The sequence below is a fragment of the Perognathus longimembris genome, chromosome 15 (genome assembly GCF_023159225.1).
Source record: "Perognathus longimembris pacificus isolate PPM17 chromosome 15, ASM2315922v1, whole genome shotgun sequence".
In the NCBI taxonomy this organism is placed as follows: Eukaryota; Metazoa; Chordata; class Mammalia; order Rodentia; family Heteromyidae; genus Perognathus; species Perognathus longimembris.
The window spans coordinates 5,482,182-5,495,454 of NC_063175.1; the positions used below are offsets into that span (position 1 = coordinate 5,482,182).

Sequence of the window (13,273 nt, forward strand, 5' to 3'; positions counted from 1 at the left end):
CACACACACACACACACACACACACTTTAGGCAATGACTAAGGAGATAGCATTGAAGTCTTTTTTATTGTGCAACATGGTGGTGGTGGTGGTGGTGGTGGTGTGTGTGTGCTGGTCCTGGGACTTGAACTCAGGGCTTCTTGCTCTTGCTTAGCTTTTTCATTCGTGGATGGAATGCTATGATTTCAGCCACAGCTCCGCTTCTGGCTTTTTGCTGAGTAACGGGAGATAAGAATCTCACAAGCCTTTCTTCCCAGGTGGCCTTGGAACTGTGATCCTCAGACCTCAGCCTCCTGAGGAGCTATTACAGAAACGAGACATCAAGTGCCCTTCTCATGATGGTGCTTTTACTGATCTTAAAACTGAGCCACCTAAAGGACTGAAAGGTAATCTAGTGTTGGTGGGTAAGCAGAATCTAGAGACCACTGGTCAGCTACTGCTAAAAGGATGGCAAAGAATGACCAGGGGTGAAGGACCTATCACACCCGAAAGGAAAGAAAGGAGCCCAAAGTGACAAGACTTCCAGCCTGTACCTCCAACCATGCTTTCATAGAAGGACTGACATTGAGAATGATGTTTGGAGTGGTTACAACCTCTATAAATAGTGCTCCCAGGCTTACACATAGGCTGTCTTCACAGGGCAAAGACATCTTCCAAGACAACTTTCAAATGCACATGGGATTTTGAGAACAATGCTAATGAGACCCAAACCTGAAGGTCACTTGGCTGCTGGCCAGATGTGTCATGGTCCCTTAAAAATAACTTGCCACTTCTAATGACAGATCCTCAGGAAGATCATCTGCCTCCCAGTTAGTGCAGTGACTCAGTGATACTGGTTCTGCGGCTGGCAAGGGATCTCAAATAGGAAGCTAGTGTTTCCGTTGGGAGCCACTGTTCCAATTGTACATCCACTCTTCCTATTTTACTCTTCCATTTTTCCTGTTTTACATCCTTCACTAGCTCTGAAACATTTTTGGGCTTCAGAGTAAATTTAGAAAGCATTTCCAATTTATCTTAGCAAATGAACCTTCATCAATATGCTCAGTCCTTCATGCAAATCTTGAATACCACACTAAGCCTCCGCACTGTATGTATATACCTGGAAGTGACCACCGTCTACAAGACTCATAGCATTCCAGAGATCCATTCAAAGAGTTGGGGAGATCCTGTTTTAAGCTGGGCACAGAGGTACATGCCTGTGATTCCAGCATTTGAGGAGATGAGGCAGGAGGATCACAAGTTCTAGGCTGCCTGGGCTACACACACACACACACACACACACACACACACACACACACACACACACACACACACACACACAAATAAAGGAGGGTGGAAGGAAGACAAAACATTTTGAGAGCATTCAATTGGGAAGACTGATGGTTAAAGTCAGAGAAGGAACATTTGAACTTAGATCTAAAGTGAAATTAGAGGCTGCGCAAAAGGCCGAGGATAATCCTAGCAGTGAAATGCGGCTGCAGTAAGGAGCAGGGGTCAGGGAGTGAGGGAGATATTGTCAGAAATATGGCTAGAAAAGCAGGTGAACAGGAGTTAGCCCATGTAAATTCTCATGAAAAAATTAGGCATTATACTTAAGAGCAGTGGAGAAGGCCAGGGGTGGTAGTACATGCCTGTAATCCTAGTTATTCAGGAGGATTGAAGGCAGTAGGGTTGAAATCTGAATCTGGCATGGGCAAAGCATGAGTCTCTATCAAGAAGGAAAGCAGGAAGGGCTGGGGTGTGGTTCAAGCAATTGGGCACTTGCTAGGCAAGTATAAAGTCTTGAGTTCAGTTCCAAAAATAAGAGCAATGGAAAGCAAAACCCATGTTTCTAAGGAATGGTGTGATTGACTTAATATCTTAAGAGACTGTAAGCTACAGAATAAAGGATTGCGAACCTCTGGGCTGAAATAGGGAACCACTCATCAGCATACTAGCGGAAGCGTAAAGGAACAGTGAGTGCCACAGCGAGATGTGAAGGACAGCTAGCAAACATCATTGGTAGGCTGGGGAACTGAGGTGTTTGGAAGCCTCCCAGGTTTTGTGTTTTTGTATGGCAGGATAAATAGGACACCTATTAGCATAAACTGTTTTATTCATAGTACATCTATGTAATTTTTCTTTATAAACTTAACCTTGTTTTAAAGTTAGAAGCCCTTTGGTGTTGTCCTCAAGTTGGAAGTCCTTTTGCATCAGCTGTAGTCCCCAAAGGCTCTTATGTTGTTTGTCCCCAGCTCAACGTTCAGAGGTGGGACTTTGGGGACGTGCCTGGATGAAGAGAGCTCTGATCTCTGAATGAGTCAGCACTGAGAGGTTCATAACTGAATGGGTGTTGGGAGGTGGTGGGAATTAGGGAGAAGTGGGTCACTGGGATGGAATGCCTTTGAAGAGCCTATCTTGTCCCTTTCCCAATCTTCCTCACTCTCTCCTTTCTTGGCTGCTGAGGTGAGCAGCCTGCTCTGTTGAATGCTCCTGCTGTCATGATGGCCTGTCCACAGGACTGGAGCCAGAGGACTATGGGCTGAAACCTGCGAATCCATAAACCAAAAACAAAAAATTCTTCCTTAAAAAAATTAAAAAAAAACAAAAAACCTCACTGGGTATGGTGGTACATGCCTGAAACCTCAGTGACTCAGGAAACAGGGGTAAGAGGACTACAGTTGGAGGCCTGCCCAGGCAAAGTTTTCTAAAGTCTCTCAGTGGAAATCAAACAAACAACCGTGAGTCAAAAGGACTTGCAAAGGTGGTTCATGTGGTAAAGCACTGGCTACCAAGCGAGGACTGGTAGTTGCCTACTAACTAAAGGCTCTTGAGTTCAAGCCCCAGTATCACCACACAAAAAAGCCCCCAAAATATAAATTGTTAACCTCTGCCATCTTGTTAGGGTGATATATTACACATGGGGAAAAACAGGTGGAAGGTGTGGGAGGCAGACAGTAGTGGATGATGGCTGAAGTTGGACCCCTCATAGCCCTTTAGTGCTCCATTTCTGGAGCAGAGTATGAGAATGTGGGTGTACATATCTGTGTTCATAACCATACCTCTGGAGGAGCCTTAGTTCCTTCATCATCCTTTCTCAAAGCTAGAAAGAGCTGATAAAAGATTTTTCTTTGTCAAAATGGTCATTTCTGAGAGTACAATTTTACATGTGTCAGTGGCTTGCCACAAAAAAATGTGTTTAAAGAACCCAGAAGCATTGTTTTCCTTCAAGAGTAAATGGCCATTGCAATTTGAGGCTGCCTCTACGGGTCTGATGTCACCATTTCTTATAAGGCTTAATGTATGAGGAAGGTGAGACAATAATTTTGGATTCAAGCTCTAGACTCTTGATTAAAATAAAACAGCTAGGGGTTGCTGCTGACTTAAATGATAGAATAATAGGTGTGCTAGGAAGAAGCTGATACAATGAAGGAAATGGATTGAAGTGATTGTTAAAAATGGGTGAAGCAATCCTATAAGGTGCAGGATGAGGGTTGCGCAGGCTACGTGGAGGGGAGGCAGCTCTATGAAGTTCTAAAGGAGTGCATGCAAGAAGGGAACAGGAAACGGCCTCGTTGACACGGCCCTCATTTCTCTGGCTGTGGCAGTCAGCGTCGTGCATGGCTGCAGTTATATACCTGCCTATTCAAAAGAACTATGCATTTTCTTACGATCCTGGACCTACGTTGCAGAGCACACCATGGAGGATGCTTTTCTATTCTGTGAGGCAAATAGCTATCTGAGGTGAAATTCTCCAGTATGTCCAAAGTGCAATGTTTAGGTCTTTCTCATACTGCAGGTTTCAATACCTAAACAAAGCATTCTGGGATTAAGTGTCTAGCAAACATAAGCCAGTTTTTCACATTAGTGAGATACAGCCTTAAAAATATTAGAGAATGTTGACTGGTCAGGAAATCTAAACTTCATATTTTTTGAGGCTGAAGGCAAGGGCCATGACCTGAATATAACCAACAGAATCTGTCAACGGCAATGGGAATCCATGTCCTTGATTATGCCAGGTTATATGACACACTGTCTTGCCAGAAAACACAGCTAGAGTTCCCCTTCCTTGCTAGTTTTGAAGCAGCAGGACGTGAGGAGGCCCATAGCCACAAGGAAATGAACTGTGCCAACCACCTGGGGAGTCCGCAAGGGCATTCTTCTCCCGAGGGACTTGGCTGGGCGGCCTTCTCCAGCTGAGCCTCCAGATGAGACCCAGCCGATGCCCTGATGACTGCCTTTTACCAAGGACCTTGGCAAAACCATGTCAAGAATCCAGACTCGGGGCTGGGAATATGGCCTAGTGGCAAGAGTGCTTGCCTCCTACACATGAAGCTCTTGGTTCGATTCCCCAGCACCACATATATGGAAAATGGCCAGAAGGGGCGCTGTGGCTCAGGTGGCAGAGTGCTAGCCTTGAGCGGGAAGAAGCCAGGGATGGTGCTCAGTCCCTGAGTCCAAGGCCCAGGACTGGCAAAAACAAAACAAAACAAAACAAGAATCCAGACTCACAGGAACCATGAGAGAAAATGTGGTTTGTCTTCAGCTGCTAGTTTTGTACTAACGTATCATCCAACAATAACAAAACAGATTTTGGTATTAGAAAGGAGGCACCTTTGGGTATTGACTGTCATTGAGTGGCTTGGGGTACACCTGTTGAGCTGTGGGTAGAGGCAGGAAGAATTCTGAGGCACACCATAGAGAAGGAAAGGAAGCTGAAAATATAGAAATCATTCAGGAGCATATAGCTTTATAAAAATAAAAATGTACTTATTGCTAAGGATAGAGAACATGAACACATTAGATTTTGTTTGAACAACTAACATGAACACAGCCAGATACACAGAGCCGAAGCAGATCTTGGGACTCCCCTTCATATATGGAGTAATTTAAATCGATCAATATAATAAAATAGTGGGGCGCTAGAGGCTTACTCCTATAATCACAGCTACTCAGGAGACTAAGATCTGAGGATCAGGATTTGAAGCCAGCCGGGGCAGGGAAGTCTGTGAGACACATCTCCAATGAGCCAGCAAACAGTTGGCAATGGAGCCGTGGCTCAGGTGGCAGAGAACCAGCCTTGAAGGAGAAAGCTAAGAGACAGCACCCAGACCCTAAGTTCAAGCCCTAGTACCAGCACAAGAAGTATATATAACCAACAATACTTAAGGGCAAGCTGATGCTCCTTCTGAGTAAAATTACAGACATTTTACCTAAGGAACACTTTATAATAGTTTCCTAAACTATTTTTTTAAAGTCTGAAAGTCAGGAAAAGCACAACATGTGAGCAGTGCCAGCAGGGCCGGCAGTGCTGTGACGGGGAGCAGCCAAGTATCTCAGCCTTGCTTCCACCTTGCTCTGAGAAGGCAGTGGCAGGAGAGGCAGAGCTATGACAGCAGGCTGCCTGGGCCTTGTCCCCACACCATCTCACTTGTCCATCTGTAGAGTTGGTATCAGAAGGATAGGCAACTACTTGGAAGACGGAAAGCACCAGAAGCACAATCCCTTGTCTAATAAAAGTGGAAATTGGAAAATAAAATTCTGCATTGTCTTTTGTTAGAAGCCATTGTATGCAACCGGATTATAAATGTATTTTGCTACCATCTCTAATTTTTCTAGTGGTTCAGACACCATATGCTGTATATGCTACACTTCTTCTTCTTCTTCTTTTTAATTTTTTGTTGTGCCTATCCTGGGGCTTGGACTCAGGACCCCGGGGGCACTGTCCTTGAGCAATTTTGCTCAAGGCTAGTGCTCGACCACTTGAGTTATAGCTCTACTTCTGGCTTGTTGATGGTTAATTGGAGATAAGAGTCTTGGGACTTTCCTGCCGCTTTGAGCCACGATCCTCCGATCTCAGCCTCTTGAGTAGCTAGGATGACAGGCGTGAGCTACCAGCGTTCAGCTATATGCTGTTCTTTATCAGCCAGCACAGAAAGGACATTGCTTCAAGGCAGATGGACTGAGGCCTTTGACACCAGGCAAATATTAACTTTAAGTTAAAGACAAACTACTGAAATTATTCAACATGAAAAATGCGAGCTTTCAATGCATTTGCCATTTTTATTTTGCTACGCAGTAACATCATTCACCATGGACTGTGATGTGGCTGACAGGGAATGGAGAATAGATCTTTTCAAAGGCTATTTATAACTAAACACAAATAGTTTTAATTACAGTGGAAATTCTGTACAGTTTAAGGCTTGGCTCTGAACTAGATTGTAAATATGGACCAGATTTGGAACTAAAACATTTTCTTCAAGTCAAAAGAAGAAAATGAATGAAAAAAATACAAGGAAAAAGAAACAACGAGAGCACAAAGCAATAGAAGCCCAACAGGATTTTCTGGAGTGAAATTCTATAATATTGTAAACTAACAAAACACAGGTTTTTTTTCCCCAAAACAAGTGATGATTTACATGTTGAGGGCTTGTTAGGAAACTCCAGGAAGCTTTCTGAATTGAAGGTGGACCAAAGCAAACGACAAGGAAGAAATCACATGAATGTGCTAAAAATCAGTACCACCTCATAACAAATTAAATGAGATACACAAAGCAAGATTGTAAGCATTAAATATTTCCAGAAGGTCAGAAAGTCATTACTGCATATGAGTGAGAATAATAAAACCAGGTGAAACAAGTACAAGATTCAAGTCATTTACTGAATAAACTTGGTATTGGCACATCTAATCTGGGATAAACTTGAGACACCAGACCTAGACAGCATCTAGCATTTTAGGGTAATCTTCATTTAATCTGTAAACCAAAGATTTTTCGCCTAAGAACTTGCCATTTTTGTGTGTGGATACTTTAATAATGATAAACTATGAAAGGCGTGAGTTGTTTATGTGTTACATGAGATCACGGTTTATATTGTTGGTTATGAACGTGCAGGTAAGAGTTGAAAACGGAGACATTTTGTGGAAATTAAAAATGCTGCTCTTTTGTAATTTTACCGTTGCTTCATGCAGTATCAGTTTAGTGATGTTGATTCGGATTGCTTTATTATGGGAAGATCTCTCTGTCAGTGTCTTTATTAATGATCAAGGTCAATTCTTCTGGATCGGAATTTTCCACGGACAGATACAAGTCAGTTGGGTTAGAAGAGGGAAGTCCATAAAGGCTCTGGTTTTCCTAATGGTTTGCATGACTGGATTCATGTGCAAGCTAAGTTATTCCTGTAGAAAAGAGATTTCATTAGTTATGCATTTGGAATCTTGAGAACTTTGCTCAGATCAAGGTCACAAAAGAAGTATCTTGGAGATTTTTTGACAAGATACTGTCATACTCCTTACTAAATCGGCATCCATGATAAGACTTTTTATTTATTGACTGATTTTTGTGCTGGTACTGGAGGACTTGAATTCTGGGCCGAGATGCCCTTTGAATGTTTTTGTTTAAAAAATTTTTTTTTCTTAGGGTGAATGCTCTATCATTGGAGCCACAGCTTCACTTTTGGCTTTTTGCTGCTGAACTGGAAATCAGAATCTCATAGAATTTCCTGCCCAGGCTGGCTTTGAACTATGATCCTCCGATCTCAGCCTCCTGGGTAGCTAGGATTACAGGCGTGGGCCACAGGTGCCAAGCTCTGTATGACAGACTTTCTTTTACATAATTACAACGTCACCCAAGTGGCCAAAGCCCACTGAAGAAAGTCTGTATTTCGCCTTCAAAATCTATTATAAACTTAAAAATCATACATCATTTTAGCAATGCTTTTCTAAGGGGTATGGCTCATCAATCCAAACGTTTCAGAAACCCTTTAGAGCACTTCTTTCTGAAGTCTCTCCAGTGTTCCGCCCTGCAAACACATGCGCAGATGGCAGCGCTGCTGTTGTGCTCGGCATTCCAAGCGCTCTCAGGCTGCTCAGGGCCCCATGAGAGCTTGCAGCGCAGGTTACACGCATGGCAGGCCTGTGCACACTCAGACAACACGGTCGGCTCACCACGCTGGCCACACAGCCACCCGCAAGGCATGCACTTTCTGGAGGAACACAGACCACCAAAGCTACCTTGTGCCTCCTTCTGGGGCATATTAGTACATAAATAGAAAGTCATTCCAAGGAATACAAGAAATATAAGCCATCCAGAATAGAAAGCAAGTGCTTTCCTCCAAACCAAAGCACAAACAAGCTGTTACCAAACTCTGTTGAGTAAGCTGCCAAAGGATGGTGTTATCAAAGGGAGAAAGCAGTGTATTTAAGTCCCCTACGTTATAAGAACACACAAATTGCACAGCTCAGAACAAAACTGCTTTAGTTCTGATTAGGCCACATGGCAGGTGAAATCAAATTTGACATTTTAAGTTTGGATAATGAAAAAAGCCTGGATTAAAAGAGAAGCGCGAGGAGCCCATGCAAACAAAGACTCTTGCTTTTCCCTTTTCCTCTAACTGGCAATAGATGCAAAACAGCCACAAGTAGGGAACTTCCAAACCCTCAACTAGGTACCCACAAGCCAATTCTCCATCCACTCAGTAACCAGTTCTACCGATGCCAGTGAGAGGAAGAGGGAGGGGAGGAGTCCGTGAGAGATGGGAGGAAGTGACCCATGCCACATGCCAGCTTGGGCCTAGCCAACAGATCAGCATCACCTCTTACCTCCAGTCCATCCTCTCCATCTTCTGGTGTGATTTCTGTCTCTTTATGGACCACTACCTTGGTCACTGACATGTCAGGGTGCTGCTCTTTGGCCTCTTTAATTGCCTGAGCCAGCGCCTATCCCCAGGAAATCACAGAAGGGCAAAAACAAAGAGGAGGTGGGACATGCGTGAGCCGTAGCAAGGTGTACGCTTATGAGCTAAAATCCATATCCACAATTTACAAATGAGGTACGATGATTACGAGAGGAATTAAAAATCATATATTAGAAAATTAACTCAGAATTTTTTTTTAGAATACAAGCTGCACCAGAAGAATAGCATTGGGAAGTGTAAGGCCTTTGGGTTTGTCAACTCACACATCCTACCTGGTCATGGTCAATGTCCGCATCTCCTGTGATGACGATTCGTTTCTCAATTCGTGTCTCTGAAATACCTCCTTTCACAGTCTGAAGGAAACAAAGGGAAGTAGCAGGAATTTATTCACTAGCAAGTGCAATCATCGCTCCACAGGGGTCAGGGCAGAAAATGGTGACAGTTTTCAGTCCCATCTAAAATTGACACAGGATTCCATGGCAGTTATGTAACGTGTTTAATTCTTAATTCTGAATGGAGGACAGAGTGGAGCTCTTCGGGTTTGGTGGCCAGTATTTCTAGCAGGACTGCTCCATGCCCAATACCAGAGTGAGCAATTAAGCACAGAGTAGCAGAATGACTATTCCCACCCAAAAAGTAGCACATGAGGCCAATGCAAAGTAACTACAGAAGCTGGGGAGTTTCCCCAGCAGTCAGGTAACCATCCGCTTGCAGTTTGTCAGAGGTTGTGAGCAGGCTTCTCTCGAGCTGTCAAGGAGAACGCTAAGTGTTCCCACTCCCCCACTTACTTTAGTGATGTGTGTGGTGGTGGTGGTACTGGTGGTTTCAGACGTGATGGTCTGTGCACTCATTAGCACACCCGGCTCCAGATCAGCCCCAGAATCGACCTAAGCAAGCAAAGGCCACAGGCAGGTGTTTATATTTCCTCTTCACGAGTTTGCATCCGTGAGCCAGCCCTCTGAATACACAGGTTTTACATCTGGGGATTCAACTAACCACGGACCAAAATAATCAGCGAAAACCAGTTTGGACATGTATAGACCTTGTGCCTTAAACGATAGAGGATAGCAGTGATCTGCACAGCACTTACATTGTCTTAGGTGCTGAAAGTCATCTAGAGATGACTTAAAGTACATAGGAGGATGTGAAATGGTTGCAAGTGCCACATTTCATCTGAGGAAGTTGAGCATCCATAGATTTTTGGTACCCAGAGAAGTTCTAGAACCCATCCCCCACCGTCTGGAGAGTGGACTCTCCCCCCCTAATCACTGCAGCCCAATCACACAATGGGAATTGCTCCCAAGAGAAAGAACAAAGCCAAGTCAGAGTTCATGGTCATTAAAAATAAGGCCATTCAAAAGATGAATGTTTTTCTTTATCTTTGGCTACAGAACTTAGTCTTTTGACCTTTCCTTATGTTTTGAAATACTGGAAGTTCTGGTTAAATCACTTGCTGTTCCATGGCTGGCAATAAGATCCTAATTACTGCACTGTTCTTAATTAGAGATGGCATGGCTGTGGGGTCCTATGAGTCTCCAGAGTAAAGCACTGGTTATGCCAGAATGCAAGGCCACAAAAGGGAGTAAGATGTCAAGTGTCAGGATGCTGGTCTTCATGGATGGCCATACCTGGGATGATTCATACGTGATGGTTTTTGTTTCTGTGTGGACCACAGGCACTTCCTTGGTAGAAATGTCCATCTTTCCTCCCCCTGGTGAAATGCTGCCTGCGCTCATAGTTTCCATCTTCAGTGTTGAAGACTGCCAATGAGAAGTAAGTGGGGGGTTATTACAGCTGGCGAAAACAGTTCTGTTTTGTTTTTCTTTCTAATCGTTGGTATTTTAGTACTGGATAGAAATAGAGGTTAGTGTGAAAAGTTTCTACATTCTATGGCATGGCAAGCTGAGGAATGAAGCATACAGTAAGTGCATGGCAGTCTCAAATGACTCTGCATTGCTCTTTCTTTGCAGTCTTGGGATTTGCGCTCAGTACCTCGTGCTCGCTGGGCAGGTGCTCTGCGGCCTGAGCCACTTTCAGCTCATTTTGCTTTAGTTAATTTTCAGAGAGGGTCTTGGTTATATTCTCGCTAGGCTAAGAGATTCAGTCCTGTTATTTCTGCTTTCTTTCTGCTTTGCTAACAGGCACATACCACCCATGCCCAGATTATCTTTTAATTGATTGAGATAGAGGTTTCACAGACCTTTTACCTGGCCTGGCCTTGAACCATGATCCTCCAGTTTTCAGCCTCCTAAGTATCTGGGATTACAAAGTGAGCCACTGTACCTAAGCTCCACTGCATTTAAAATATGGAATGTTCTAGGTAACCAGAACATCTTAAAGGAAATTTGAAGTAAACTGTTTATAGGTTCCTCCTTCTCAATCGCACATGTACTAATCTTAAAATAGAATAAAACCACAAATAAACTTTTTATTTAGTAACCTAGAAAGAGGAACAAATACAAAAACATTACCCCCCCACACACTTTGAGAATGTCAGTACAAGGTGATAAAGAATAAAGTTCTGACACTTAGAACTTGGGTGGGCTTAGTTTTTGGTTCCTCTGAATATGTGATTTTAAATTGATCTATCATATTTTCTACTATCTTGGCTCGCCATGCATTCTTCAGCTTTACTACCAATTATAAGGTTCAATAATAGAAACCACTTCCTGGAGCATTATATTATTTATAAGCAATACATCTGTATGCATGTCACCCCAGAGCAGAAAACCAGCATGGGAACCTTACCCTAGAAGGGAATAAGACAAATACCAAACCAACCACACCTGCAGCCAGCAGAGAACGTGACTCAGCTTCCCTGTTACATTGACCTAGCGTTCAGGGCACCCCTACATTCCTTTCCATGCTTACAGGAACATTAACGACCACTTACCTCAAAATGGGACTTTTGTTCTGAAGCTTCCGAAGCATGGACTGCTGAGCCCGGCTCCTCCCCTTGCTTGTGGGAAGCAGTGGCTGTCTCTTCCCGTTCAGAGGCGGCCTTATCGCTCCCCCCTCCTTCCTCTTTGGCCCCTTGCGTCAGGGCAGAAGCCTCTCTCTCTTTCACCCCAGAAGCATCCGTGGTTGTGGAATGTGCCGTGGCATCTCCCACGTCCCCAGCGTCCCCGCTGGCGTGGACATTCATCTCGCGTCTCTCCTCCACCAACACCGTTTCCTGCACCACCTTCTCAGCACTGCGAGGCTGGTGGTGTGGGGTGCTTGTTTCCGTCTCCACTTCACTGGACTCCATTTTAGTTTCCACTTTCTGTGTGGGAAGATTGTGGTGTCCATAATCAAAGGTTAAAACAAACGTCAAAACTCTAGAGATACCATTCACTGCCTAAAGCCAGTATCAAGTGCTTATAAACACAAATGTTGATAAGAAACATCAAGCGGCTTTCATTTCTCCTGTTCTGATGCATGCCACCCAACACACGAGACCCGGCGATGGCACACCAGATTATCCACAGAAGAGAGGGAAAGCGGTGAAACATGCACATGAAAAATAACAGAGCATTAGTGCCAGCACAGTGGCTTTGCAGGCCCGATTTCTCAGACCCAATGGTTGAGACCCAATGCTTCTAACTATCAAATGCTATGGACATATCTCAACATGCTTCCCTTTTGAATAGGTGAAGTGCGTTCTTGAAATAGAATAACACGCAACAGCCATGCAAACAAGGACAATCACAGAGGACATCTGGGAAATGGTGAACCCAAAGCTTCTTAGTTGTAAAACCCAAGTCCCCACCCACCCACCCACCACAAAGACAAGAAGCAAAGCAAATGGCCACATGGATAAACACTGAGGAGGGAGCAAAAGGCCACCTGGACCCAGCTTTGGGAAGTAGACGTAACCCCTCCTATGAATTCTGTTGGTTTTCGAGCAGACTCTAAGAGACTGAAGATTTCAGAGCCATCCATGAGCTTTTCCCCAGAAGACTGCTTAGTCTGAGAGAACAGAGAAACAAAGACAGTCAAGCACAAAAAAGAGAGAGAGAGAGGCACAGACACATATACATTCAAAGCTTGTTAGAACTCGAGGCAGAGGAAACGGGGCAGGAATGAGGAATCCACCATACAGAGTTGGAAAACAGAAAAGGATGGTAAATAAAATAGCAAACGAGGGTGACCATGAGCTCTTGTTTGCTAAAGCAGAGAGAGTTATTAGGATTAGGGTGGCGCTGACTTAAGCAGATCAATTTTTCCCCCTTTCATTGCAAGCCACAGCAACATGATCACATCTTGGGAAGGGCAGCTGGAAATAAAAAAGAAAGTATTTTAATGCTGACTTTGAACTGCAGTATTGATTTAACTAGGAAATTAAAAAAATAAAAACAACCAAAAAAGCTGGGTTGGCTGCTTTCAACATAAAGCCAAGCAGCAGGAGAAACAGAAGGGTTCAGGGTGTCAAACTATGTCATGCTGAAATCTGCAGCGGTGTCTGACGGGTTACCACCACTCGGGATGCCGACGACTCAGTGACGTAATGGGCAGTGGCAACCGTGAAGGCCGGTTCCTGCGAGTATCTCCACTCTGACAGGCTCTTCCTCCGGGGACCGAAGAATCCCACTTTCAAGACTTCACTGTCTTGTACTTGC

General features: G+C 44.1%; 1 protein-coding gene across 7 annotated transcripts in view; it reads right to left on the reverse strand.

Annotated features, from left to right (window-relative positions):
• Positions 1-6,021: 6,021 nt before the first annotated feature.
• Positions 6,022-13,273, reverse strand: part of Epb41l3 (erythrocyte membrane protein band 4.1 like 3) — a 215,083-nt gene continuing 207,831 nt past the window's right edge. For 5 of the 7 annotated variants that reach the window (XM_048363497.1, XM_048363495.1, XM_048363500.1 and 2 more), the window contains 6 exons: positions 11,566-11,937; positions 10,301-10,432; positions 9,461-9,559; positions 8,945-9,025; positions 8,578-8,694; positions 6,022-7,155 (listed from right to left, as the gene is read on the reverse strand). In XM_048363497.1, the coding sequence (XP_048219454.1) occupies positions 7,150-7,155; positions 8,578-8,694; positions 8,945-9,025; positions 9,461-9,559; positions 10,301-10,432; positions 11,566-11,937 (807 nt within the window). In that variant the 3' untranslated portion in view covers positions 6,022-7,149. Of the gene's footprint in view, positions 7,156-8,577; positions 8,695-8,944; positions 9,026-9,460; positions 9,560-10,300; positions 10,433-11,565; positions 11,938-12,500; positions 12,624-13,273 lie in introns of all 7 variants that reach the window. The other 2 variants (XM_048363501.1, XM_048363499.1) reach the window with 2 other exon arrangements.